The sequence below is a fragment of the Oncorhynchus nerka genome, linkage group LG13, assembly GCF_034236695.1.
Source record: "Oncorhynchus nerka isolate Pitt River linkage group LG13, Oner_Uvic_2.0, whole genome shotgun sequence".
In the NCBI taxonomy this organism is placed as follows: domain Eukaryota; kingdom Metazoa; phylum Chordata; class Actinopteri; order Salmoniformes; family Salmonidae; genus Oncorhynchus; species Oncorhynchus nerka.
Genome location: NC_088408.1, coordinates 104874466 through 104901812, shown reverse-complemented (window position 1 = coordinate 104901812; position 27347 = coordinate 104874466). Strand labels below are relative to the sequence as shown.

The 27347-nt window shown below is 50.6% G+C and overlaps 2 protein-coding genes across 2 annotated transcripts in view; both read right to left on the bottom strand.

The window, feature by feature from the left end:
* Positions 1-6371, bottom strand: part of dmrt3a (doublesex and mab-3 related transcription factor 3a) — a 64852-nt gene extending 58481 nt beyond the window's left edge. The window contains exon 1 of the mRNA XM_065026072.1: positions 6000-6371. Coding sequence (XP_064882144.1) covers positions 6000-6371 — 372 coding nt within the window. The remainder of the gene's footprint in view (positions 1-5999) is intronic.
* Positions 6372-22147: 15776 nt separating this feature from the next.
* Positions 22148-23026, bottom strand: LOC135574822 (uncharacterized). Its single transcript, XM_065027028.1, has one exon. The coding sequence runs from the start codon at positions 23024-23026 to the stop codon at positions 22148-22150; it is 879 nt and encodes a 292-aa protein (XP_064883100.1).
* Positions 23027-27347: the final 4321 nt, after the last annotated feature.

The window sequence follows — 27347 nt, the reverse complement described above, 5'->3', positions numbered from 1 at the left end:
CCATAATCTCTGGCATGCTCACGGTTCCTCCATAATCTCTGACATGCTCACGGTTCCTCCATAATCTCTGGCATGATCACGGTTCCTCCATAATCTCTTTCATGCACATGGTTCCTCCATAATCTCTGACATGTTCACGGTTCCTCCATAATCTCTTTCATACACACGGTTCCTCCATAATCTCTGGCATGATCACGGTTCCTCCATAATCTCTTTCATGCACATGGTTCCTCCATAATCTCTGACATGTTCACGGTTCCTCCATAATCTCTTTCATACACACGGTTCCTCCATAATCTCTGACATGCTCACGGTTCCTCCATAATCTCTGACATGCTCACGGTTCCTCCATAATCTCTTTCATACACACGGTTCCTCCATAATCTCTGGCATGCTCACGGTTCCTCCATAATCTCTGGCATGATCACGGTTCCTCCATAATCTCTGGCATGATCACGGTTCCTCCATAATCTATTTCATGCACATGGTTCCTCCATAATCTCTGACATGCTCACGGTTCCTCCATAATCTCTGGCATGCTCACGGTTCCTCCATAATCTCTGACATGCTCACGGTTCCTCCATAATCTCTGACATGCTCACGGTTCCTCCATAATCTCTGGCATGCTCACGGTTCCTCCAAAATCTCTGGCATGCTCACGGTTCCTCCATAATCTCTTACATACTCACGGTTCCTCCATAATCTCTGGCATGCTCACGGTTCCTCCATAATCTCTTACATACTCACGGTTCCTCCATAATCTCTGGCATGCTCACGGTTCCTCCATAATCTCTGACATGCTCACGGTTCCTCCATAATCTCTGACATGCTCACGGTTCCTCCATAATCTCTGGCATGATCACGGTTCCTCCATAATCTCTGACATGCTCACGGTTCCTCCATAATCTCTGACATGCTCGCGCTTCCTGCCTGTAGCTTTGAGGTCGATGGAGTTGAGCAGTGACTAGTGTGGACAGACTGTAGCTTCGATGTCGATGGAGTTGAGCTGTGACTAGTGTGGACAGACTGTAGCTTCGATGTCGATGGAGTTGAGCAGTGACTAGTGTGGACAGACTGTAGCTTCGACGTCAATGGAGTTGAGCTGTGACTAGTGTGGACAGACTGTAGCTTCGATGTCGATGGAGTTGAGCTGTGACTAGTGTGGACAGACTGTAGCTTCGACGTCGATGGAGTTGAGCAGTGACTAGTGTGGACGGCGGGTAGCTTCGTTGTCGATGGAGTTGAGCTGTGACTAGTGTGGACGGCGGGTAGCTTCGTTGTCGATGGAGTTGAGCTGTGACTAGTGTGGACGGCGGGTAGCTTCGATGTCGATGGAGTTGAGCTGTGACTAGTGTGGACAGACTGTAGCTTCGACGTCGATGGAGTTGAGCTGTGACTAGTGTGGACAGACTGTAGCTTCGACGTCGATGGAGTTGAGCTGTGACTAGTGTGGACAGACTGTAGCTTCGACGTCGATGGAGTTGAGCTGTGACTAGTGTGGACAGACTGTAGCTTCGACGTCGATGGAGTTGAGCAGTGACTAGTTTGGACGGCGGGTAGCTTCGATGTCGATGGAGTTGAGCAGTGACTAGTGTGGACAGACTGTAGCTTCGATGTCGATGGAGTTGAGCAGTGACTAGTGTGGACAGACTGTAGCTTCGACGTCAATGGAGTTGAGCAGTGACTAGTGTGGACAGACTGTAGCTTCGTTGTCGATGGAGTTGAGCAGTGACTAGTGTGGACAGACTGTAGCTTCGACGTCGATGGAGTTGAGCTGTGACTAGTGTGGGCAGATGACATAGCAGGCCATCGAGGAGAATGATGACACCTTATGAAAGACGTTTACCTGTTGCCTTTTGAAGAGGCAGTAGGTATGTCTGAAAGATGTTTACCTGTTGCCTTTTGAGAGAAACAACGACCGGGTGAAACAACTGCACTATATAGGGGACTGAGTGGCGCAGCAGTCTAAGGCAACGCATCGCAGTGCTAGAGGAGTCAATATAGACCCGGGTTCGATCCCGGGCTGTATCACTCATATCTCCCTCACTAGCTTTAAGCACCAGCTCACAGATCACTGCACCTACACATAGCCCATCCAACTACCCCATACTGTTCTTTATTTGGCTCCTCTCTACCCCAGTATCTCTACTTGCACACTCATCTTCTGCACATCCATCACTCCAGTGTTTAATTGCTATATTGTAATTATTTAGCCACCATGGCCTATTTATTGCCTTACCTCCATTATCCTACCTCATTTGCACACAATGTATATAGACTATTTCTACTGTGTTGTTGACTGTACTCTTGTTTATTTCATGTGTAACTCTGTGTTGTTGTTTTTGTCGCACTGCTTTGTTTTATCTTGGCCAGGTCGCAGTTGTAAATGAGAACTTGTTCTCAACTAGCCTACCTGGTTAAATAAAGGTGTTCTCAACTGGCCTACCTGGTTAAATAAAGGTGTTCTCAACTAGCCTACCTGGTTAAATAAAGGTGTTCTCAACTAGCCTACCTGGTTAAATAAAGGTGTTCTCAACTAGCCTACCTGGTTAAATAAAGGTGTTCTCAACTGGCCTACCTGGTTAAATAAAGGTGTTCTCAACTAGCCTACCTGGTTAAATAAAGGTGTTCTCAACTAGCCTACCTGGTTAAATAAAGGTGTTCTCAACTGGCCTACCTGGTTAAATAAAGGTGTTCTCAACTGGCCTACCTGGTTAAATAAAGGTGTTCTCAACTAGCCTACCTGGTTAAATAAAGGTGAATATATATTAAAACCACATCCAGCGGTGAGGCCGGGGTAGGCTGTCACTGTAAATAATAATTCGTTCTTTAACTGACTTGCCTAGTTAAATAAAGGTTCATTTAAAATTACAAATACTGTTACTATTTGATGCACACACTACTTCACAATATCACATTGGAACTATACTGTTAAAATAACTAACCAAAATATATTTTTAGAGGGTGATGGAGCTTCACGCTACTTTAGACCATCGTTGATGAAGCAGGCGTCACCCTGGCGACAACACAACTGTCGGAACCTCATCGGCCATCTGGTGACCGTCCAAGTGCCTGGACAGCGTTGGGGAAACATCTCCATGTCCGCAGCTATGTCTGGAGATGATGTTTTTGGGATGTAGGCCATTACTTGGATCCTACAACGCTGCACAGCTCGTTGTGTTTCTTAAAGAAATTGAGCAGACCTGTGTGGGACAATGTCCGGCTCCACCATGCAGAGGTGATTCAGGCGTGGTTTGGGCCCATCCCCGATTCGTGAACCTATACCTGCCCCCATACTCTCCTTTCCTCAACCCTATTGAGACATATATTTTTTTTCATTAGGCCATGAATGAGGCATGCGACGACATCAATTCAGCCCAATGTCAAGCTTGGATACGCCATGACAAAATATTTTTCCCGCGGTGCATAGACTGAGGACATTCACTCTGATGTGGATGAGAATTTATGGCCAAATGCTCAAGACAGGCTTGAGGCAAATGAATGCGTTATATTTTATTTTCATTCATTTAATTTAATTTCTTACATTTGATTACTGACAGCACACCTATGTTGTAATTGTGTCTGAAAAATAAAATGTATTTTTTTGTACATGAATGATTGTCGAGGAAGTCTTCATTGATCCCTCCTTTGATTTACACATTGGATAGATTATGGGAATTATAGATTGTCTGTCAATTTTGTTGGGTAATGTAAGTGTATTGCCTAATGTGAAAACTGTGTAATTTACAGTACTGCAGCATATGACTTTCAGCTCTTCTAAGGACGATTTGAAAACGTATCTCGAAACATCTTTGTTATTGGATTAACAGGTAGTTAAAACGACTAAATTGAAAGATAGTATGTTGTGTTTTTGGCGTTTAAACCAATGTTGTCATTACATTTTACAATAAACGTATATTTTGAATAAATAAATGGTTGTGTGGTGATAGATGTTTACAATCCAAATGAATGCACCATGACAGGTTTTGAATGAAGGACTGGCTGCGTTACAAGTGTGACCAGTTTGAAGTTTTGTGCAAAGAGTTGTGAAAATGTACCATGTACTTGTGAAAATAGTACCAAAGCGATTAAAAACAAATGTGGGAAAAACGACGGATTTCATCACCCAAGAAATAGCTCGCATTTACACATGACATTATCCTATTCTCTGTGCTGAAATATTCATTTTAATGTGTCGTCGGAGTTCCAGTCCGGCCACACTAATCGCAGATAAACTCCATCGCACATCATGGAGTTGAGTTTGGTCGGGTTTCAAGACCGAGACACTCAATATGTGGTCTGGGGACGGGACTCAGTACTACAACACTGTAATACTGTAAACCATGCACAGTGTCTGGACTCAACCCAATGCAGATTATGGTCTTGCATACAGAAGTGTGTGTGTGTGTATGTGTCCTAATTATTGTTCAGCATTGTATACTCATATTCTCTCATCTTCAGGCTGGAACAAATATGGCTGAAAATCTCCGCCAGAAAACACAAACAACCCGGGACTCGAACCCTTCATTCTGATTCTCCGGGACAATCGCCTCTATTCCCCCGCCTTCACCATCGTGAATGGGCAGGCTCTGGAGCAAAATACATCATGTTTCGCTGTTTATGTTTTACATGGATACTTGTTAGAGGAGGAAAGGGTAATACATTATTTTCTTCAGCCCCTCAGCTTTTTGGTAGGGCTGCTGTGATTTTCTAACGGTGTATTGTGCTTCTAAAGTTTTGGTTTGTGTGTCCCTTATCTGTTTATCTTCTGCATGACTTCATTTTGTAGCTGAAATTAATATCTGAAAATAAACATTTTGTATTTTATCTACAATTTTCCTTATTGGCCATATGTCATTTTAAGAATTTCATAGAATCTAGTAACGTTGTGACAATGATTGTAATTGTTAGAAGTATTTTTACCTTTATAAAAAAAATAGCAGATGATTTAATAGAGAGAAGTTAGAAAAAAACAGCAATAAAATAAGAAATAACCTACTGCTCGGTCAAAAATACATGAATTACAATAACCCAGATAAAGAGTAAAAGCCTCTACTGGGTAAAAAAGAATCCCCTTTTTGGGTCAATCAAGTAGCCCAACGTTTTGGGCCAAAATAACCCAGTGATGGGTATATCTTATAGTGACGCAGCGCTGGGTTAGAGAAATTACCCAAAGTGGGTCATAATTTACCCGGCATTTTTTAAACGGGTTCTAAAATCTTTGAATATAAAATATGAGGGCTAATAATACTGTATTTTACAAACCCAAAAGCATTCATTACTCATTAAAAAAAAACACAAATGCGAAAAAAATTGGTGGATATAGCGTTCTGGAAATAAACGCTTCCAATGTCTATTAATGTGTCTCTGTAAGGTCAGGCCACCGTTGACATAAGCCCTGGGTTGAACACCCATAACATGCTTTGGTTTGTGAGGTACAATATCACGTCTGTATTCATTTAATTTCTCAAACCAATTAACAGCCGTATAAACATTATATTAAGCTACACACATTAAAAATAAAGCTGACGTATGTAGTGACGCTTGCCGTTTTAGAAAGTTAAATAGCTTGCATATCAATGATAAAGAAATTGCCTACAACTTAAAGAAATAATTACAATAAAAGGCTATTCTTGTTTATTTTAATTTAGAGTTTAATGCAATGCGTTTTGCAATGTTGCCATTGCAGTGTTGTCATTAGCCGCAGTTTGCATCCAATAGCCTAAATGTAGGCTACCCAAGTTGAACTAAATTGTCCAAACGTCGGCTCTTTCTTAGGTTTCGTTGTAACTTTATAAAATACAGCAGGTTTGAGATATGTTTTTGTAATTATTTATATATACACACACACACACACACACACACACACACACACACACACACACAAACACACACACACACATGAATAAAAGTGAATAAATCAATAGGCTTAAATAAAAGCCTATTATGAATGTTATTATTATCATTATCATTATCATCATCTTACCCTGCATGTTGGCAGTCTGTTTCGAGGTCCATAGGAGGTCCATTCCTCCCGAACGGGGCTGCAGGCCCTGGTTCCCCTCGCCAGGTCCAGGCACCGTGATTCCGGGCAGAGCTCTCAGAGACTCCGGGATCAGGCTCTCCAGACTCTCGTTGGCCTGCTGTCTGCGGAGCGCCACCTGCGCCGCCATGACCCGCTGCCTCTCGATGATCAGGATGCATTTCTCACAGGTGCAGTCCTTGAAGCGGCAGTATCGCTTGTGGCCCTTTAGCCAGGACAGGACACCGTGGTTCCGGCACCGCGCGCACTTGGGGGTCCTCTGGAGCGGCGCTCGGGCCTGGGTCACTGGGCCCCCCATGTACAGGTAGGGCGATCCGTAGCCATTCATTTCTCACACCGTTAGTCAGCCAGTCAGTCAGTCAGTCAGTCACACACACTCTCACTACTTTACCTCCTCAACGTGATGGAGGCGCGAGGTGCATCTGATAAGGGCGTGTGCACGCGGGCCGGGCAGAGTAGAGTTGTCAGACAGAAGTGAGAGTGAAGAGATCAAGTCCTGTCGCTGTTCGCTACACGCTGTCCTGTCTGCACGATAGGAGGTGATGGTTGGATCCACCTCTACCTCACCTGTCCCCCTGGCAATAAAGACACACGTGCATCAGCCTCCATCTGACACGCAGTTATGGAGCCGAGTAACTAAATACCGTCGCGCATCACTGGCACCCGCTCAACGAATCCTTGGGGGGAGAGAGAGAGGTAGATGTTCCGTGGTTTCGCAGACTCTAGCGGGACAATGAATGCCACACATTTAATTAAACGTTTACATTGAACGGTTACTCGTATGGAAGAATGAATTGTAGAGTTCATAAATCACAAGGCGACGTGCTGAAGTGTAGGCCTATAAGAATAAGCCTTATTTAACCTAAGTGCAATAAAGCGATGCAGCCCAGAAGACAGTTATGTCAGTCTGTTGGGACTGTAGGCTACAGGGCATTGACAAAACACACAGCAACTAGACATTAAGTATTGTCCGCTTGTCTGGGGCAAGTACAAAAAATCATCGGACAACCAGAATATAGATTGCAGTTGTCCGAATGGAGAAGTAAAAAAATCACAATATCAAACAATTACTCCGATCAGCGTTGGATCAGGCAACGGCGTTGCCGCAGCGCACAGCAGGGCAAAGCATGGTTGACACTGAGTAAATTGCCTATATTCCTATTGGCTATAACTTATTTCAATGAATATGTTATATTTACAAAAAGCAAGAGAATGATGTAGACAGAGCTAAGAGCCACAACAAAGCAGCGCAAAATATCTCAGCAAGTTTTAAATTGTTTTTGAATAACCCCAAAACAGAGGGGACCTAAAGTATTAAACAATGAGATAGATAGAAGAAACAATAGCAGCATATAAAAATCTAATGAGAAATTTGAACAAACCTTACATTTGAGCAAAGCATTATAAGACAGAAATGATGCACGCATGCGAGGCTAGAAAAAATCCTACCTTGCCATTGCGAACCAAACGACCCAAAGCTTAATCCTACTAACTGAAATATCATAAAAGCAATAATAATAAGAAGTTAAAGCTATAAATAGTATTTTCTAAACTTTTCAAATAAAGTGTTTAATATATTAAAGTTTGCAGCTTTTAAAAGGGAATCATTCTGAAAGTCGGAGTCTATGCCATTCTTCATTCACAAATTCATTTTGAATGACAAATATTTTAGGCCACAAGACGTGAAATTGAGCAAAGATTGGAAAATCTAATGAGGAGTCAAAAGGAAACTTAGGCTACAGCTCAGGAATGCTTTCTGAAAGAAATGCATCGTTGGCCTAGGGCTATTTAGATCATATTCCAGCAATATGCAACCTACCTACAGCACATATGGGCCTGGGCCTAATAAGAGAGGAGGAGAAGATGGGATCAGTTTATAATGATCCAGTTCTGAGGACAGGAGAGTTGCTCTGCAGCCCATGATGATTTATAGCCCATCACAGCCAGCGCAGCTCCTTAACTGTCAATCGCTCCACATCTGCACGCTTCGCCACACACAGACGCACAGATAGGCCTTGGCTACTACACATCTCTATATTACCACAGATAGGCCTTGGCTACTACACATCTCTATATTACCACAGATAGGCCTTGGCTACTACACATCTCTATATTACCACAGTTAGGCCTTGGCTACTACACATCTCTATATTACCACAGATAGGCCTTGGCTACTACCCATCTCTATATTACCACAGATAGCCAGAGTGGAATAGGTTATTCGAAAATATTTGGCTCCACTAAATATCTTTTGTCAATGTCATGATTGCTCTCATCTCTCCCGTGGCATGCCAGCCAAATGCGTAGCATACCATTTTTTTGTGAGTGACTTTTAGTTGTGCATTATTTAGGAAGGCCGCTAACGGCCGATAACATCGTCTATGGGCAAGCGCATAAAATGATTTCATATCTCTCCTATGCACTTCCTTCATTTTCAGTCACCCTTTTGGCAATGGTGTTAGGAACCTTTTTTCGTGGGGGCACGTGGCTTCAGCTTTAGGATAAGTAAAGATTCAGTCCGATGGACAAGAGGCAGAAACAAGTTGATGTAAAAACCTGAGCAACATTGGCTGTATGAAATTACCACAGTGACGATGAAACAATTTGACTACACTCCAAACATCCAAATCGAGTTATATAAATATAATTAGAGGTGTTGACATCACTCAAAGCTCACAGAGCAACAAGGTTTGTAGGCCTATACTCAGGTGTATGTGGTACTGAATTGAAAGTAGACCTACACTAAGCCATAAAGGGAATTGGCTCTAATCTCTCAAATTCATATAGACCTGTCTCTGCATGGCTGTTTGGTTATTTCACCGGTTTCTATTTGGCACTATTTTACGTAATGAAATTCTGAGCAGTAATTTTCATCATTATATTTAATTAATTCACACCAAATATAATAGGTCTACATCCGTTCGTTCTCACCATTAAACACAATCTAGTGCTATATGGACTTAATGATGTGGGGTATTAAAATCTCTCTGCTGATCTGATGTCCCCCCCTAGCCTCGGCTTATAGCGGCAGGCGATAGAAACACAACACCGGACACCCCCGTGTCACATTTCTGGCCCTAAAAAGGTTTATTCAAGCAAATAATGGGATCAGAGGCACGCGGCTCTGAGAACCGAGGCCCTGGTAAACTCACCGCATGGACCCTGTCTCGAGGGCTATTAAGCTTTTAATTAGACCGAGCAGAGGGAATAGAAGCTCAAGGTGACGGATAGAACGCCGCGCAGGACCGCAGTCTCAACCCGAGAGGTAGTGGGAGGAGAGATATGCTGCGACTATGGATGGTTAGTCATGGTTAGTAGAGTGTAAAAATGCACAATAAAAAAATAAAATATATAAATATATCTGCTCCCCTCTAAATGTGAAAAGGCAATTGACATGAACCTTTATTAACGAATATACTTTAATAGTCATTGACATGAAGGTGTGGATTTCAACGCTCAAAAAAGTCCCATAATAACAGGCCTGTTATTGAAAAGGATTGTTTCTGTTGGGACAAATTCAGAGAGACGTTGGAGGGGAAACTGAGGTGGAAACACAAAAAACAATTTACTGATTCAACTCTTAATTAAGATTAAAATAGGGTCACTTGGAATTAACATGCAGTCCAGCCCAACATAGTTAATTATGTCTAGACGGCATATTTTGCTCTGCAAAAAAACGTCATTATATTAAATTCACAACACAATTCCAAGTTGAACAAAATAATGAAAACAGACCTACAAACCCGAATTTCCCTTTAAAACGTGATTTGTTTTGGTTTGAATATGATTTCTTACCTCAGGAAAATCTGTAACCTACAGTGAAACCTAGGCCTCCTATACGGTCTCAGCCCTAGTTGACATAACTGAAAATTATAAGGCAGACGAGAGTGCAGCTGTTTTAAGTTATAGTTACTTTGAGTTATTTGTAATCATATCAATAAGGAAATCTAGGTGATTTACGAAATACACTTCCGGGTTGGAGCGAGCGGTCGCATCTGCACTCGGTCCGCAGGTAGTATTACATTTCATTACATTTCATTATAGTACAACGGTTTGATTTGTCTAATCTTAGCAATTTCTTCTTAGCTAGCTACATAGCCGTCTTTGTATCATAGATAATTGCGTAATTATCGTATTTCGTTGTCCTAACGCAGTCTACACTGCCCTGCAGCTAGCCAGCTAGCTAACGTCCACCGTTAGCTAGTCCACCGTCTACCGATTAGCAGCACAACTATTACACTCAACTGAACGACTTGATTAGTGTAGTGTTAGCTAGCTACATAGTTGTCTTTGCTGTCTTCGTATCCAAGATAATTGTGTAGTTTAGAGTGTGTAGTTTTATGTCGTCCTTAACGTAGGAGACTCTGCTAGCTAGCCAACAGCTAGCCAACGTCTACCGAACAGAACTTCTGCACTCAACAATCCGGTCGCATTTCGCTTCGCTCCACAGGTAGTATCACATTTTTCATTTCATTTCATTACAGTACAACGGCTTGATTTGTTTGATCGTAGCTAGCTACATAGCCGTCTTTGTATCAATGATAATTGTGTAGTCTAGAGCGATTTCCTAGGTTAGCTAGCCAGCTATTGTCGTTCTTTTAACGCAACGTAACGTAATCAACACTGCTAGCTAGCCAGCTAGCCCCGAATAGCAGCACAATAGAAACTATTACACTCAACGAAACGACTTGATTAGTGCAGTGTCAACAACGCAGCCAATGCCAGCTAGCCTACATAGTCAACAACGCAGCCTCTGCCAGCTAGCCTACTTCAGCAGTACTGTATCATTTTAATCATTTTAGTCAATAAGATTCTTGCTACGTAAGCTTAACTTTCTGAACACTCGAGACGTGTAGTCCACTTGTCATTCCAATCTCCTTTGCATTAGCGTAGCCTCTTGTGTAGCCTGTCAACTATGTGTCTGTCTATCCCTGTTCTCTCCTCTCTGCACAGACCATACAAACGCTCCACACCGCGTGGCCGCGGCCACCCTAATCTGGTGGTCCCAGCACGCACGACCCACGTGGAGTTCCAGGTCTCCGGTAGCCTCTGGAACTGCCGATCTGCGGCCAACAAGGCAGAGTTCATCTCAGCCTATGCCTCCCTCCAGTCTCTCGACTTCTTGGCACTGACGGAAACACCACAGAAAACACTGCTACTCCTACTGCTCTCTCTTCGTCCGCCCACGTGTTCTCGCACACCCCGAGAGCTTCTGGTCAGCGGGGTGTTGGCACCGGGATCCTCATCTCTCCCAAGTGGTCATTCTCTCTTTCTCCCCTTACCCATCTGTCTATCGCCTCCTTTGAATTCCATGCTGTCACAGTTACCAGCCCTTTCAAGCTTAACATCCTTATCATTTATCGCCCTCCAGGTTCCCTCGGAGAGTTCATCAATGAGCTTGATGCCTTGATAAGCTCCTTTCCTGAGGACGGCTCACCTCTCACAGTTCTGGGCGACTTTAACCTCCCCACGTCTACCTTTGACTCATTCCTCACTGCCTCCTTCTTTCCACTCCTCTCCTCTTTTGACCTCACCCTCTCACCTTCCCCCCCTACTCACAAGGCAGGCAATACGCTCGACCTCATCTTTACTAGATGCTGTTCTTCCACTAACCTCATTGCAACTCCCCTCCAAGTCTCCGACCACTACCTTGTATCCTTTTCCCTCTCGCTCTCATCCAACACTTCCCACACTGCCCCTACTCGGATGGTATCGCGCCGTCCCAACCTTCGCTCTCTCTCCCCCCGCTACTCTCTCCTCTTCCATCCTATCATCTCTTCCCTCTGCTCAAACCTTCTCCAACCTATCTCCTGATTCTGCCTCCTCAACCCTCCTCTCCTCCCTTTCTGCATCCTTTGACTCTCTATATCCCCTATCCTCCAGGCCGGCTCGGTCCTCCCCTCCCGCTCCGTGGCTCGACGACTCATTGCGAGCTCACAGAACAGGGCTCCGGGCAGCCGAGTGGAAATGGAGGAAAACTCGCCTCCCTGCGGACCTGGCATCCTTTCTACATTTTCCTCTTCTGTCTCTGCTGCTAAAGCCACTTTCTACCACTCTAAATTCCAAGCATCTGCCTCTAACCCTAGGAAGCTCTTTGCCACCTTCTCCTCCCTCCTGAATCCCCCCCTCCTCCCTCTCTGCAGATGACTTCGTCAACCATTTTGAAAAGAAGGTCGACGACATCCGATCCTCGTTTGCTAAGTCAAACGACACCGCTGGTTCTGCTCACACTGCCCTACCCTGTGCTCTGACCTCTTTCTCCCCTCTCTCTCCAGATGAAATCTCGCATCTTGTGACGGCCGGCCGCCCAACAACCTGCCCGCTTGACCCTATCCCCTCCTCTCTTCTCCAGACCATTTCCGGAGACCTTCTCCCTTACCTCACCTCGCTCATCAACTCATCCCTGACCGCTGGCTACGTCCCTTCCGTCTTCAAGAGAGCGAGAGTTGCACCCTTCTGAAAAAACCTACACTCGATCCCTCCGATGTCAACAACTACAGACCAGTATCCCTTCTTTCTTTTCTCTCCAAAACTCTTGAACGTGCCGTCCTTGGCCAGCTCTCCCGCTATCTCTCTCAGAATGACCTTCTTGATCCAAATCAGTCAGGTTTCAAGACTAGTCATCCAACTGAGACTGCTCTTCTCTGTATCACGGAGGAGCTCCGCACTGCTAAAGCTAACTCTCTCTCCTCTGCTCTCATCCTTCTAGACCTATCGGCTGCCTTCGATACTGTGAACCATCAGATCCTCCTCTCCACCCTCTCCGAGTTGGGCATCTCCGGCGCGGCCCACGCTTGGATTGCGTCCTACCTGACAGGTCGCTCCTACCAGGTGGCGTGGCGAGAATCCTTCTCCACACCATGTGCTCTCACCACTGGTGTCCCCCAGGGCTCTGTTCTAGGCCCTCTCCTATTCTCGCTATACACCAAGTCACTTGGCTCTGTCATAACCTCACATGGTCTCTCCTATCATTGCTATGCAGACGACACACAATTAATCTTCTCCTTTCCCCTTCTGATGACCAGGTGGCGAATCGCATCTCTGCATGTCTGGCAGACATATCAGTGTGGATGACGGATCACCACCTCAAGCTGAACCTCGGCAAGACGGAGCTGCTCTTCCTCCCGGGAAGGACTGCCCGTTCCATGATCTCGCCATCACGGTTGACAACTCCATTGTGTCCTCCTCCCAGAGCGCTAAGAACCTTGGCGTGATCCTGGACAACACCCTGTCGTTCTCAACTAACATCAAGGCGGTGGCCCGTTCCTGTAGGTTCATGCTCTACAACATCCGCAGAGTACGACCCTGCCTCACACAGGAAGCGGCGCAGGTCCTAATCCAGGCACTTGTCATCTCCCGTCTGGATTACTGCAACTCGCTGTTGGCTGGGCTCCCTGCCTGTGCCATTAAACCCCTACAACTCATCCAGAACGCCGCAGCCCGTCTGGTGTTCAACCTTCCCAAGTTCTCTCACGTCACCCCGCTCCTCCGCTCCCTCCACTGGCTTCCAGTTGAAGCTCGCATCCGCTACAAGACCATGGTGCTTGCCTACGGAGCTGTGAGGGGAACGGCACCTCAGTACCTCCAGGCTCTGATCAGGCCCTACACCCAAACAAGGGCACTGCGTTCATCCCATTCCACTGGATGTCATAAGGTGAATGCACCAATTTGTAAGTCGCTCTGGATAAGAGCGTCTGCTAAATGACTTAAATGTAAATGTAATGTTACGAAAAATGGCAAAATATTAAGCCTACATTGTAATGTATAAATTCAAACAACTTAACATTTAAGGAACCGGATGAAATAGAACATTTATTTATACTGAGGCCTGCTGGGTAGTAGACCTGCTGGGTTGTAGTAGGCCTGCTGGGTTGTAGACCTGCTGGGTAGTAGACCTGCTGGGTTGTAGTAGGCCTGCTGGGTTGTAGTAGACCTGCTGGGTTGTAGACCTGCTGGGTTGTAGTAGGCCTGCTGGGTAGTAGGCCTGCTGGGTTGTAGTAGGCCTGCTGGGTTGTAGTAGACCTGCTGGGTTGTAGTAGGCCTGCTGGGTAGTAGACCTGCTGGGTTGTAGTAGGCCTGCTGGGTAGTAGGCCTGCTGGGTTGTAGTAGGCCTGCTGGGTTGTAGTAGGCCTGCTGGGTTGTAGTAGGCCTGCTGGGTTGTAGTAGACCTGCTAGGTTGTAGACCTGCTGGGTTGTAGTAGGCCTGCTGGGTTGTAGAGGCCTGCTGGGTTGTAGTAGGCCTGCTGGGTAGTAGACCTGCTGGGTTGTAGTAGACCTGCTGGGTTGTAGTAGGCCTGCTGGGTTGTAGACCTGCTGGGCTGTAGAGGCCTGCTGGGTTGTAGTAGACCTGCTGGGTTGTAGACCTGCTGGGTTGTAGTAGGCCTGCTGGGTTGTAGTAGGCCTGCTGGGTTGTAGAGGCCTGCTGGGTTGTAGAGGCCTGCTGGGTTGTAGTAGGCCTGCTGGGTTGTAGAGGCCTGCTGGGTTGTAGAGGCCTGCTGGGTTGTAGTAGGCCTGCTGGGTTGTAGAGGCCTGCTGGGTTGTAGTAGGCCTGCTGGGTTGTAGAGGCCTGCTGGGTTGTAGTAGGCCTGCTGGGTTGTAGACCTGCTGGGTTGTAGACCTGCTGGGCTGTAGAGGCCTGCTGGGTTGTAGTAGGCCTGCTGGGTTGTACACCTGCTGGGTAGTAGACCTGCTGGGCTGTAGAGGCCTGCTGGGTTGTAGTAGGCCTGCTGGGTTGTAGACCTGCTGGGTTGTAGACCTGCTGGGCTGTAGAGGCCTGCTGGGTTGTAGACCTGCTGGGTTGTAGACCGGCTGGGTAGTAGTAGGCCTGCTGGGCTGTAGTAGGCCTGCTGGGTCGTAGTAGGCCTGCTGGGTTGTAGACCTGCTGGGTTGTAGTAGGCCTGCTGGGTTGTAGTAGGCCTGCTGGGTAGTAGACCTGCTGGGTTGTAGTAGACCTGCTGGGTTGTAGTAGGCCTGCTGGGTTGTAGTAGGCCTGCTGGGTAGTAGGCCTGCTGGGTAGTAGAGGCCTGCTGGGTTGTAAGTAGGCCTGCTGGGTTGTAGACCTGCTGGGTTGTAGTAGGCCTGCTGGGTTGTAGTAGGCCTGCTGGGTTGTAGACCTGCTGGGCTGTAGAGGCCTGCTGGGTTGTAGTAGACCTGCTGGGTTGTAGACCTGCTGGGTTGTAGTAGGCCTGCTGGGTTGTAGTAGGCCTGCTGGGTTGTAGAGGCCTGCTGGGTTGTAGAGGCCTGCTGGGTTGTAGTAGGCCTGCTGGGTTGTAGAGGCCTGCTGGGTTGTAGAGGCCTGCTGGGTTGTAGTAGGCCTGCTGGGTTGTAGACCTGCTGGGTTGTAGACCTGCTGGGCTGTAGAGGCCTGCTGGGTTGTAGTAGGCCTGCTGGGTTGTAGACCTGCTGGGTAGTAGACCTGCTGGGCTGTAGAGGCCTGCTGGGTTGTAGTAGGCCTGCTGGGTTGTAGACCTGCTGGGTTGTAGACCTGCTGGGCTGTAGAGGCCTGCTGGGTTGTAGACCTGCTGGGTTGTAGACCGGCTGGGTAGTAGTAGGCCTGCTGGGCTGTAGTAGGCCTGCTGGGTCGTAGTAGGCCTGCTGGGTTGTAGACCTGCTGGGTTGTAGTAGGCCTGCTGGGTTGTAGTAGGCCTGCTGGGTTGTAGTAGGCCTGCTGGGCTGTAGTAGGCCTGCTGGGTTGTAGTAGGCCTGCTGGGTTGTAGTAGGCCTGCTGGGTTGTAGACCTGCTGGGTTGTAGTAGACCTGCTGGGTTGTAGTAGGCCTGCTGGGTTGTAGACCTGCTGGGTCCTAGTAGACCTGCTGGGTAGTAGTAGACCTGCTGGGTTGTAGACCTGCTGGGTTGTAGTAGGCCTGCTGGGTTGTAGACCTGCTGGGTTGTAGACCTGCTGGGTAGTAGACCTGCTGGGCTGTAGAGGCCTGCTGGGTTGTAGTAGGCCTGCTGGGTTGTAGACCTGCTGGGTTGTAGACCTGCTGGGCTGTAGAGGCCTGCTGGGTTGTAGAGGCCTGCTGGGTAGTAGAGGCCTGCTGGGTTGTAGACCTGCTGGGTAGTAGTAGGCCTGCTGGGCTGTAGTAGGCCTGCTGGGTTGTAGTAGGCCTGCTGGGTTGTAGACCTGCTGGGTTGTACTAGGTCTGCTGGGTTGTACTAGGCCTGCTGGGTTGTAGTAGGCCTGCTGGGCTGTAGTAGGCCTGCTGGGTTGTAGTAGGCCTGCTGGGTTGTAGTAGGCCTGCTGGGTTGTTGTAGGCCTGCTGGGCTGTTGTAGGCCTGCTGGGTTGTAGTAGACCTGCTGGGTAGTAGGCCTGCTGGGTTGTAGTAGGCCTGCTGGGTTGTAGTAGGCCTGCTGGGTTGTTGTAGGCCTGCTGGGCTGTAGTAGGCCTGCTGGGCTGCTGGGCTGTAGACCTGCTGGGTTGTAGACCGGCTGGGCTGTAGACCGGCTGGGCTGTAGACCTGCTGGGCTGTAGACCTGCTGGGTTGTAGACCGGCTGGGCTGTAGACCTGCTGGGCTGTAGACCTGCTGGGTTGTAGACCTGCTGGGCTGCTGGGCTGTAGACCTGCTGGGTTGTAGACCGGCTGGGCTGTAGACCGGCTGGGCTGTAGACCTGCTGGGCTGTAGACCTGCTGGGTTGTAGACCGGCTGGGCTGTAGACCTGCTGGGCTGTAGACCTGCTGGGTTGTAGACCTGCTGGGCTGTAGACCTGCTGGGCTGTAGACCTGCTGGGCCGCTGGGCTGCTGGGCTGTAGACCTGCTGGGCTGTAGACCTGCTGGGTTGCTGGGTTGTAGACCTGCTGGGTTGTAGACCTGCTGGGCTGCTGGGCTGCTGGGCTGTAGACCTGCTGGGTTGCTGGGTTGTAGACCTGCTGGGCTGCTGGGCTGCTGGGCTGTAGACATTATGGGCTGCTGGGCTGTAGACCTGCTGGGTTGCTGGGTTGTAGACCTGCTGGGTTGTAAACCTGCTGCGTTGTAGACCTGCTGGGCTGCTGGGCTGTAGACCTGCTGGGCTGCTGGGCTGTAGACCTGCTGGGCTGCTGGGTTGTAGACTTGCTGGGTTGTAAGTCGCTCTGGATAAGAGCGTCTGCTAAATGACTTAAATGTAAATGTAAATGTAGACCTGCTGGGCTGCTGGGTTGTAGACCTGCTGGGTTGCTGGGTTGTAGACCTGCTGGGCTGCTGGGCTGTAGACCTGCTGGGCTGCTGGGCTGTAGACCTGCTGGGCTGTAGGCCTGCTGGGCTGCTGGGCTGTAGACCTGCTGGGCTGTAGGCCTGCTGGTCTGCTGGGCTGTAGACCTGCTGGGCTGTAGACCTGCTGGGCTGTAGACCTGCTGGGCTGCTGGGCTGTAGACCTGCTGGGCTGCTGGGTTGTAGACCTGCTGGGCTGCTGGGCTGTAGACCTGCTGGGTTGTAGACCTGCTGGGCTGTAGACCTGCTGGGCTGCTGGGCTGTAGACCTGCTGGGCTGCTGGGTTGTAGACCTGCTGGGCTGTAGGCCTGCTGGGCTGCTGGGCTGCTGGGCTGTAGACCTGCTGGGCTGCTGGGTTGTAGACCTGCTGGGTTGCTGGGTTGTAGACCTGCTGGGCTGCTGGGCTGCTGGGCTGTAGACATTATGGGCTGCTGGGCTGTAGACCTGCTGGGTTGCTGGGTTGTAGACCTGCTGGGTTGTAAACCTGCTGGGTTGTAGACCTGCTGGGCTGCTGGGCTGTAGACCTGCTGGGCTGCTGGGCTGTAGACCTGCTGGGCTGCTGGGCTGTAGACCTGCTGGGCTGCTGGGTTGTAGACTTGCTGGGTTGTAAGTCGCTCTGGATAAGAGCGTCTGCTAAATGACTTAAATGTAAATGTAGACCTGCTGGGTTGTAGACCTGCTGGGTTGCTGGGTTGTAGACCTGCTGGGCTGCTGGGCTGCTGGGCTGTAGACATTATGGGCTGCTGGGCTGTAGACCTGCTGGGTTGTAAACCTGCTGGGTTGTAGACCTGCTGGGCTGCTGGGCTGTAGACCTGCTGGGCTGCTGGGCTGTAGACCTGCTGGGCTGCTGGGTTGTAGACTTGCTGGGTTGTAGACCTGCTGGGTTGTAGGCATGCTGGGCTGCTGGGCTGCTGGGCTGCTGGGCTGTAGACCTGCTGGGCTGTAGGCATGCTGGACTGCTGGGCTGTAGACCTGCTTGGCTGTAGGCCTGCTGGGCTGCTGGGCTGTAGACCTGCTGGGCTGTAGACCTGCTGGGCTGCTGGGCTGTAGACCTGCTGGGCTGCTGGGTTGTAGACCTGCTGGGCTGCTGGGCTGTAGACCTGCTGGGTTGTAGACCTGCTGGGCTGTAGACCTGCTGGGCTGCTGGGCTGTAGACCTGCTGGGCTGCTGGGTTGTAGACCTGCTGGGCTGTAGGCCTGCTGGGCTGCTGGGCTGCTGGGCTGTAGACCTGCTGGGCTGCTGGTTTGTAGGCCTGCTGGGTTGCTGGGTTGTAGACCTGCTGGGCTGTAGATCTGCTGGGCTGCTGGGTTGTAGACCTGCTGGGCTGTAGACCTTCTGGGCTGTAGACCTGCTGGGCTGTTGGGTTGTAGGCCTGCTGGGCTGTAGACCTGCTGGGCTGTAGACCTGCGGGGCTGTAGACCTGCTGGGGTGTTGGGTTGTAGGGCTGCTGGGCTGTAGACCTGCTGGGCTGTAGACCTGCTGGGCTGCTGGGTTGTAGGGCTGCTGGGCTGTAGACCTGCTGGGCTGTAGACCTGCTGGGCTGTAGACCTGCTGGGCTGTAGGGCTGCTGGGCTGTAGACTTGCTGGGCTGCTGGGTTGTAGGGCTGCTGGGTTGTAGGGCTGCTGGGTTGTAGACCGGCTGGGCTGTAGACCTGCTGGGCTGTAGACCTGCTGGGTTGTAGACCTGCTGGGCTGTAGACCTGCTGGGCTGTAGACCTGCTGGGCCGCTGGGCTGCTGGGCTGTAGACCTGCTGGGCTGCTGGGCTGTAGACCTGCTGGGTTGCTGGGTTGTAGACCTGCTGGGTTGTAGACCTGCTGGGCTGCTGGGCTGTTGGGCTGTAGACCTGCTGGGTTGCTGGGTTGTAGACCTGCTGGGTTGCTGGGTTGTAGACCTGCTGGGCTGCTGGGCTGCTGGGCTGTAGACATTATGGGCTGCTGGGCTGTAGACCTGCTGGGTTGTAAACCTGCTGGTTTGTAGACCTGCTGGGCTGCTGGGCTGTAGACCTGCTGGGCTGCTGGGTTGTAGACTTGCTTGGTTGTAGACCTGCTGGGTTGTAGACCTGCTGGGCTGCTGGGCTGTAGATCTGCTGGGCTGCTGGGCTGTAGACCTGCTGGGCTGTAGGCCTGCTGGGCTGCTGGGCTGCTGGGCTGTAGACCTCCTGGGCTGTAGGCCTGCTGGGCTGCTGGGCTGTAGACCTGCTTGGCTGTAGGCCTGCTGGGCTGCTGGGCTGTAGACCTGCTGGGCTGTAGACCTGCTGGGTTGCTGGGTTGTAGACCTGCTGGGCTGCTGGGCTGTAGACCTGCTGGGTTGTAGACCTGCTGGGTTGCTGGGTTGTAGACCTGCTGGGCTGCTGGGCTGCTGGGCTGTAGACCTGCTGGGCTGCTGGGCTGTAGACCTGCTGGGCTGTAGGCCTGCTGGGCTGCTGGGCTGTAGACCTGCTGGGCTGTAGGCCTGCTGGGCTGCTGGGCTGTAGACCTGCTGGGCTGTAGACCTGCTGGGCTGTAGGCCTGCTGGGCTGCTGGGCTGTAGACCTGCTGGGCTGCTGGGCTGTAGACCTGCTGGGCTGCTGGGCTGTAGACCTGCTGGGTTGTAGACCTGCTGGGCTGTAGACCTGCTGGGCTGCTGGGCTGCTGGGCTGTAGACCTGCTGGGCTGTAGACCTGCTGGGCTGCTGGGTTGTAGGCCTGCTGGGCTGTAGATCTGCTGGGCTGCTGGGTTGTAGACCTGCTGGGCTGTAGACCTGCTGGGCTGTAGACCTGCTGGGCTGTTGGGTTGTAGGCCTGCTGGGCTGTAGACCTGCTGGGCTGTAGACCTGCTGGGCTGTAGACCTGCTGGGCTGTAGACCTGCTGGGCTGTTGGGTTGTAGGGCTGCTGGGTTTTAGACCTGCTGGGCTGTAGGCCTGCTGGGCTGTAGACCTGCTTGGCTGTAGACCTGCTGGGCTGTAGACCTGCTGGGCTGCTGGGTTGTAGGCTTGCTGGGCTGTAGACCTGCTGGGCTGCTGGGTTGTAGGCCTGCTGGGCTGTAGACCTGCTGGGCTGTAGACCTGCTGGGCTGTTGGGTTGTAGGCCTGCTGGGCTGTAGACCTGCTGGGCTGTAGACCTGCTGGGCTGCTGGGTTGTAGGGCTGCTGGGTTGTAGACCTGCTGGGCTGCTGGGTTGTAGACCTGCTGGGCTGCTGGGTTGTAGGCCTGCTGGGCTGCTGGGCTGTAGGGCTGCTGGGCTGTAGACCTGCTGGGCTGTAGACCTGCTGGGCTGCTGGGTTGTAGGGCTGCTGGGCTGTAGACCTGCTGGGCTGCTGGGCTGTAGACCTGCTGGGCTGTAGACCTGCTGGGCTGTAGGGCTGCTGGGCTGTAGACTTGCTGGGCTGCTAGGCTGCCGGGCTGCTGGGTTGTAGGGCTGCTGGGTTGTAGGGCTGCTGGGTTGTAGAGCTGCTGGGCTGTAGGGCTGCTGGGCTGTAGGGTTGCTGGGCTGTAGGGCTGCTGGGCTGTAGGGCTGCTGTGCTGCTGGGTTGTAGGGCTGCTGGGTTGTAGGGCTGCTGGGTTGTAGACCTGCTGGACTGCTGGGTTGTAGACCTGCTGGGCTGTAGACCTGCTGGGCTGTAGACCTGCTGGGCTGCTGGGATGTAGAACTGCTGGGCTGCTGGGCTGTAGACCTGCTGGGCTGTAGACCTGCTGGGCTGTAGAACTGCTGGGCTGCTGGTTTGTAGACCTGCTGGGCTGTAGAACTGCTGGGCTGCTGGGCTGTAGACCTGCTGGGCTGTAGAACTGCTGGGCTGCTGGGCTGTAGACCTGCTGGGCTGTAGACCTGCTGGGCTGTAGGGCTGCTGGGTTGTAGGGCTGCTGGGCTGCTGGGTTCTAGACCTGCTGGGCTGCTGGGTTGTAGGCCTGCTGGGCTGCTGGGCTGTAGACCTGCTGGGCTGCTGGGTTGTAGACCTGCTGGGCTGCTGGGTTGTAGGCCTGCTGGGCTGCTGGGATGTAGACCCGCTGGGCTGTAGGGCTGCTGGGCTGTAGACCTGCTGGGCTGTAGACCTGCTGGGCTGCTGGGCTGTAGGCCTGCTGGGCTGTAGACCTGCTGGGCTGTAGGGCTGCTGGGCTGTAGACCTGCTGGACTGCTGGGTTGTAGACCTGCTGGGCTGTAGACCTGCTGGGCTGTAGACCTGCTGGGCTGCTGGGCTGTAGGCCTGTTGGGCTGTAGACCTGCTGGGCTGTAGGGCTGCTGGGATGTAGAACTGCTGGGCTGCTGGTTTGTAGACCTGCTGGGCTGTAGAACTGCTGGGCTGCTGGGTTGTAGACCTGCTGGGCTGTAGAACTGCTGGGCTGCTGGGCTGTAGACCTGCTGGGCTGTAGACCTGCTGGGCTGTAGGGCTGCTGGGTTGTAGGGCTGCTGGGCTGCTGGGTTCTAGACCTGCTGGGCTGCTGGGTTGTAGGCCTGCTGGGCTGCTGGGCTGTAGACCTGCTGGGCTGCTGGGTTGTAGACCTGCTGGGCTGCTGGGTTGTAGGCCTGCTGGGCTGCTGGGCTGTAGGCCTGCTGGGCTGCTTGGCTGCTGGGCTGTAGACCTGCTGGGCTGCTGGGCTGCTGGGCTGTAGATTTGCTGGGCTGTAGGCCTGCTGGGCTGTAGACCTGCTGGGTTGTAGGGCTGCTGGGCTGTAGACATGCTGGGCTGATGGGCTGTAGGCCTGCTGGGCTGTAGATCTGCTGGGCTGTAGGTCTGCTGGGCTGCTGGGCTGTTGGGCTGTAGGCCTGCTGGGCTGTAGACCTGCTGGGCTTAGGACTACTTGGCTGCTGGGCGGTAGACATGCTGGGCTGTAGACTTGCTGGGCTGTAGACTTGCTGGGCTGTAGACTTTCTGGGCTGTAGACTTGCTGGGCTGTAGACTTGATGGGCTGTAGACCTGCTGGGCTGTAGACCTACTGGGCTAATGGGCCGTAGACTTGCTGGGCTGTAGACCTGCTGGGCTGATGGGCTGTAGACTTGCTGGGCTGTAGACTTGCTGGGATACTGGGCTGTAGCCTTGCTGGGCTGTAGACCTGCTGGGCTGTAGACTTGCTGGGCTGTAGCCCTGCCTGGCTGTAGACTTGCTGGGCTGTAGACCTGCTGGGCTGTAGAACTGCTGGGCGGCTTGGCTGTAGGGCTGTAGGGCTGCTGGGCTGCAGACCTGCTGGGCTGTAGGGCTGTAGGGCTGCTGGGCTGCTGCGCTGTATGCCTGCTGGGCTCTAGGGCTGCTGGGCTGTAGGGCTGCTGGGCAGCTGGGCTGTAGGGCTGTAGGGCTGCTGGGCTGCAGACCTGCTGGGCTGTAGGGCTGTAAGGCTGCTGGGCTGCTGGGCTGTATGCCTGCTGGGCTGTAGGGCTGTAGGGCTGCTGGGCTGTAGTCCTGCTGGGCTGTAGGGCTGTAGGCCTGCTGGGATGTAGGGCTGCTGGGCTGTAGGGCTGTAGGCCTGCTGGGCTGTAGGGCTGCTGGGCTGTAGGGCTGTAGGCCTGCTGGGCTGTAGGCCTGTAGGGCTGTAGGGCTGCTGGGCTGTAGGGCTGTAGGGCTGCTGGGCTGCTGGGCTGCTGGGCTGTATGCCTGCTGGGCTGTAGAGCTGCTGGGCTGTAGGGCTGCAGACCTGCTGGGCTGTAGGGCTGTAGGGCTGCTGGGCTGTATGCCTGCTGGGCTGTAGGGCTGCTGGGCTGTAGGGCTGCTGGGGTTTAGGGCTGTAGGACTGCTGGGTTGTAGGGCTGTAGGGTTGCTGGGCTGCTGGGCTGTAGGGCTGTAGGGCGCTGGGCTGCTGGTCTGTATCAAATCAAATATATTCATATAGCCCTTCGTACATCAGCTGATATCTCAAAGTGCTGTACAGAAACCCAGCCTAAAACCCCAAACAGAAAGCAATGCAGGTGTAGAAGCACGGTGGCTAGGAAAAACTCCTTAGAAAGGCCAAAACCTAGGAAGAAACCTAGAGAGGAACCAGGCTATGTGGGGTGGCCAGTCCTCTTCTGGCTGTGCCGGGTGGAGATTATAACAGAACATGGCCAAGATGTTCAAATGTTCATAAATGACCATCATGGTCCAATAATAATAAGGCAGAACAGTTGAAACTGGAGCAGCAGCACGGCCAGGTGGACTGGGGACAGCAAGGAGTCATCATGCCAGGTAGTCCTGAGGCATGGTCCTAGGGCTCAGGTCCTCCGAGAGAGAGAAAGAAAGAGAGAAAGAGAGAATTAGAGAGAGGACACTTAAATTCACACAGGACACCGAATAGGACAGGAGAAGTACTCCAGATATAACAAACTGACCCTAGCCCCCGACACATAAACCACTGCAGCATAAATACTGGAGGCTGAGACAGGAGGGGTCAGGAGACACTGTGGCCCCATCCGAGGACACCCCAGGACAGGGCCAAACAGGAAGGATATAACCCCACCCACTTTGCCAAAGCACAGCCCCCACACCACTAGAGGGATAACTTCAACCACCAACTTACCATCCTGAGACAAGGCTGAGTATAGCCCACAAAGATCTCCGCCACGCCACAACCCAAGGGAGGGGCGCTAACCCAGACAGGATGATCACATCAGTGACTCAACCCACTCAGGTGACGCACCCCTCCCAGGGACGATATGAGAGAGCCCCAGTAAGCCAGTGACTCAGCCCCTTTAATAGGGTTAGAGGCAGAGAATCCCAGTGGAAAGAGGGGAACCGGCCAGGCAGAGACAGCAAGGGCGGTTCGTTGCTCCAGAGCCTTTCCGTTCACCTTCACACTCCTGGGCCAGACTACACTCAATCATATGACCCACTGAAGAGATGAGTCTTCAGTAAAGACTTAAAGGTTGAGACCGAGTTTGCGTCTCTGACATGGGCAGGCAGACCGTTCCATAAAAATGGAGCTCTATAGGAGAAAGCCCTGCCTCCAGCTGTTTGATTAGAAATTCTAGGGACAATTAGGAGGCCTGCGTCTTGTGACCGTAGCGTACGTGTAGGTATGTACGGCAGGACCAAATCAGAGAGATAGGTAGGAGCCAGCCCATGTAATGCTTTGTAGGTTAGCAGTAAAACCTTGAAATCAGCCCTTGCTTTGACAGGAAGCCAGTGTAGGGAGGCTAGCACTGGAGTAATATGATCACATTTTTTGGTTCTAGTCAGGATTCTAGCAGCCGTATTTAGCACTAACTGAAGTTTATTTAGTGCTTTATCCGGGTAGCTGGAAAATAGAGCATTGCAGTAGTCTAACCTAGAAGTGACAAAAGCATGGATTAATTTTTCTGCATCATTTTTGGACAGAAAGATTCAGATTTTTGCAATGTTACGTAGATGGAAAAAAGCTGTCCTTGAAATGGTCTTGATATGTTCTTCTAAAGAGAGATCAGGGTCCAGAGTAACGCCGAGGTCCTTCACAGTTTTATTTGAGACGACTGTACAACCATTAAGATTAATTGTCAGATTCAACAGAAGATCTCTTTGTTTCTTGGGACCTAGAACAAGCATCTCTGTTTTGTCCAAGTTTAAAAGTAGAAAGTTTACAGCCATCCACTTCCTTGTCTGAAACACATGCTTCTAGCGAGGGCAATTTTGGGGCTTCACCATGTTTCATTGAAATGTACAGCTGTGTGTCATCCGCATAGCAGTGAAAGTTAACATTATGTTTTCGAATAATATCCCCAAGAGGTCAAATATATAGTGAAAACAATAGTGGTCCTAAAACGGAACCTTGAGGAACACCGAAATTTACAGTTGATTTGTCAGAGGACAAACCATTCACAGAGACAAGCTGATATCTTTCAGGCAGATAAGATCTAAACCAGGCCAGAACTTGTCCGTGTAGACCAATTTGGGTTTCCAATCTCTCCAAACGAATGTGGTGATCGATGATATCAAAAGCAGCACTAACTTCTAGGAGCACGAGGACAGATGCAGAGCCTCGGTCTGATGCCATTAAAAGGTCATTTACCACCTTCACAAGTGCAGTCTCAGTGCTATGATGGGGTCTAAAACCAGACTGAAGCATTTCGTATACATTGTTTGTCTTCAGGAAGGCAGTGAGTTGCTGCGCAACAGCCTTTTCTAACATTTTTGGGAGGAATGGAAGATTCGATATAGGCCGATAGTTTTTTCTATTTTCTGTGTCAAGGTTAGGCTTTTTCAAGAGAGGCTTTATTACTGCCACTTTTAGTGAGTTTGGTACACAGGGCTGTAGGGCTGCTGGGCTGTAGGCCTGCTGGGCTGTAGGGCTGCTGGGCTGTAGGGCTGTTGGGTTATAGGCCTGCTGGGCTGTAGGGCTGTTGGGCTGCTGGGCTGTAGACCTGCTGGGCTGCTGGGCTGTAGGGCTGTTGGTTTATAGGCCTGCTGGGCTGTAGGCCTGCTGGGCTGTTGGGCTGTAGGGCTGTTGGGTTATAGACCTGCTGGGCTGTAGGCCTGCTGGGCTGCTGGGCTGTAGGGCTGTTGGGTTATAGACCTGCTGGGCTGTAGGCCTGCTGGGCTGCTGGGCTGTAGGGCTGTTGGGTTATAAACCTGCTGGGCTGTAGGCTTTTACACCTGCATTGTTTGCTGTTTGGGGTTTTAGGCTGGGTTTCTGTACAGCACTTTGAGATATCAGCTGATGTACGAAGGGCTATATAAATAAATTTGATTTGATTTGATTTAGGCCTGCTGGGCTGTTGGCCTGCTGGCCCTTTCACACAGAAGCTGATCTTGTGGCTGCATAAGGGAGGTGACATATGAGTTAGATGGCTGTTCCATTCACCATATGGCCTCCCTCCCTCCCTGTCACTGCACTCCTCCCACCCTATAGTCACAATTGGAGATAGAGTCACAACCAATGAATTGAATAGTTGGGCTGTAGGGGTGCAGTTAATTTCTATGGTCACCACCCACTCTATAGTCCCAGACTGAATACAGACTGGACCCAGTCACAGCATGTTTTCTGTTAAAAGAGACTGAATACAGATTAACTTTACAAGTCTTATTTAATATTAAGTTTTATAAAAACATTTATATTTCATTTTTATATTATTTAGTTTTAATGTTTGGTGTAGGGGTTTGAAAGTTTAAACATCACATGTTGAAATTAAATTGGGATTGTTAACTTAAAGAAAAAATCACTAACTTAAAAAACTATTGGGGGGGGGGGGTATTCACAAAAATCTAATCAAGGTGCAGTTAACTAGACAGTAGGCTATAAGGGGGAAGGTGCAGTTAACTAGACAGTAGGCTATAAGGGGGAAGGTGCAGTTAACTAGACAGTAGGCTATAAGGGGGAAGGTGCAGTTAACTAGACAGTAGGCTATAAGGGGAAGGTGCAGTTAACTAGACAGTAGGCTATAAGGGGAAGGTGCAGTTAACTAGACAGTAGGCTATAAGGGGGGAAGGTGCAGTTAACTAGACAGTAGGCTATAAGGGGGAAGGTGCAGTTAACTAGACAGTAGGCTATAAGGGGAAGGTGCAGTTAAATAGACAGTAGGCTATAAGGGGGAAGGTGCAGTTAAATAGACAGTAGGCTATAAGGGGGAAGGTGCAGTTAAATAGACAGTAGGCTATAAGGGGAAGGTGCAGTTAAATAGACAGTAGGCTATAAGGGGGAAGGTGCAGTTAACTAGACAGTAGGCTATAAGGGGGAAGGTGCAGTTAACTAGACAGTAGGCTATAAGGGGAAGGTGCAGTTAACTAGACAGTAGGCTATAAGGGGAAGGTGCAGTTAACTAGACAGTAGGCTATAAGGGGAAGGTGCAGTTAACTAGACAGTAGGCTATAAGGGGAAGGTGCAGTTAAATAGACAGTAGGCTATAAGGGGGAAGGTGCAGTTAACTAGACAGTAGGCTATAAGGGGAAGGTGCAGTTAACTAGACAGTAGGCTATAAGGGAAGGTGCAGTTAACTAGACAGTAGGCTATAAGGGGAAGGTGCAGTTAACTAGACAGTAGGCTATAAGGGGAAGGTGCAGTTAACTAGACAGTAGGCTATAAGGGGGAAGGTGCAGTTAAATAGACAGTAGGCTATAAGGGGAAGGTGCAGTTAACTAGACAGTAGGCTATAAGGGGGAAGGTGCAGTTAACTAGACAGTAGGCTATAAGGGGGAAGGTGCAGTTAACTAGACAGTAGGCTATAAGGGGAAGGTGCAGTTAAATAGACAGTAGGCTATAAGG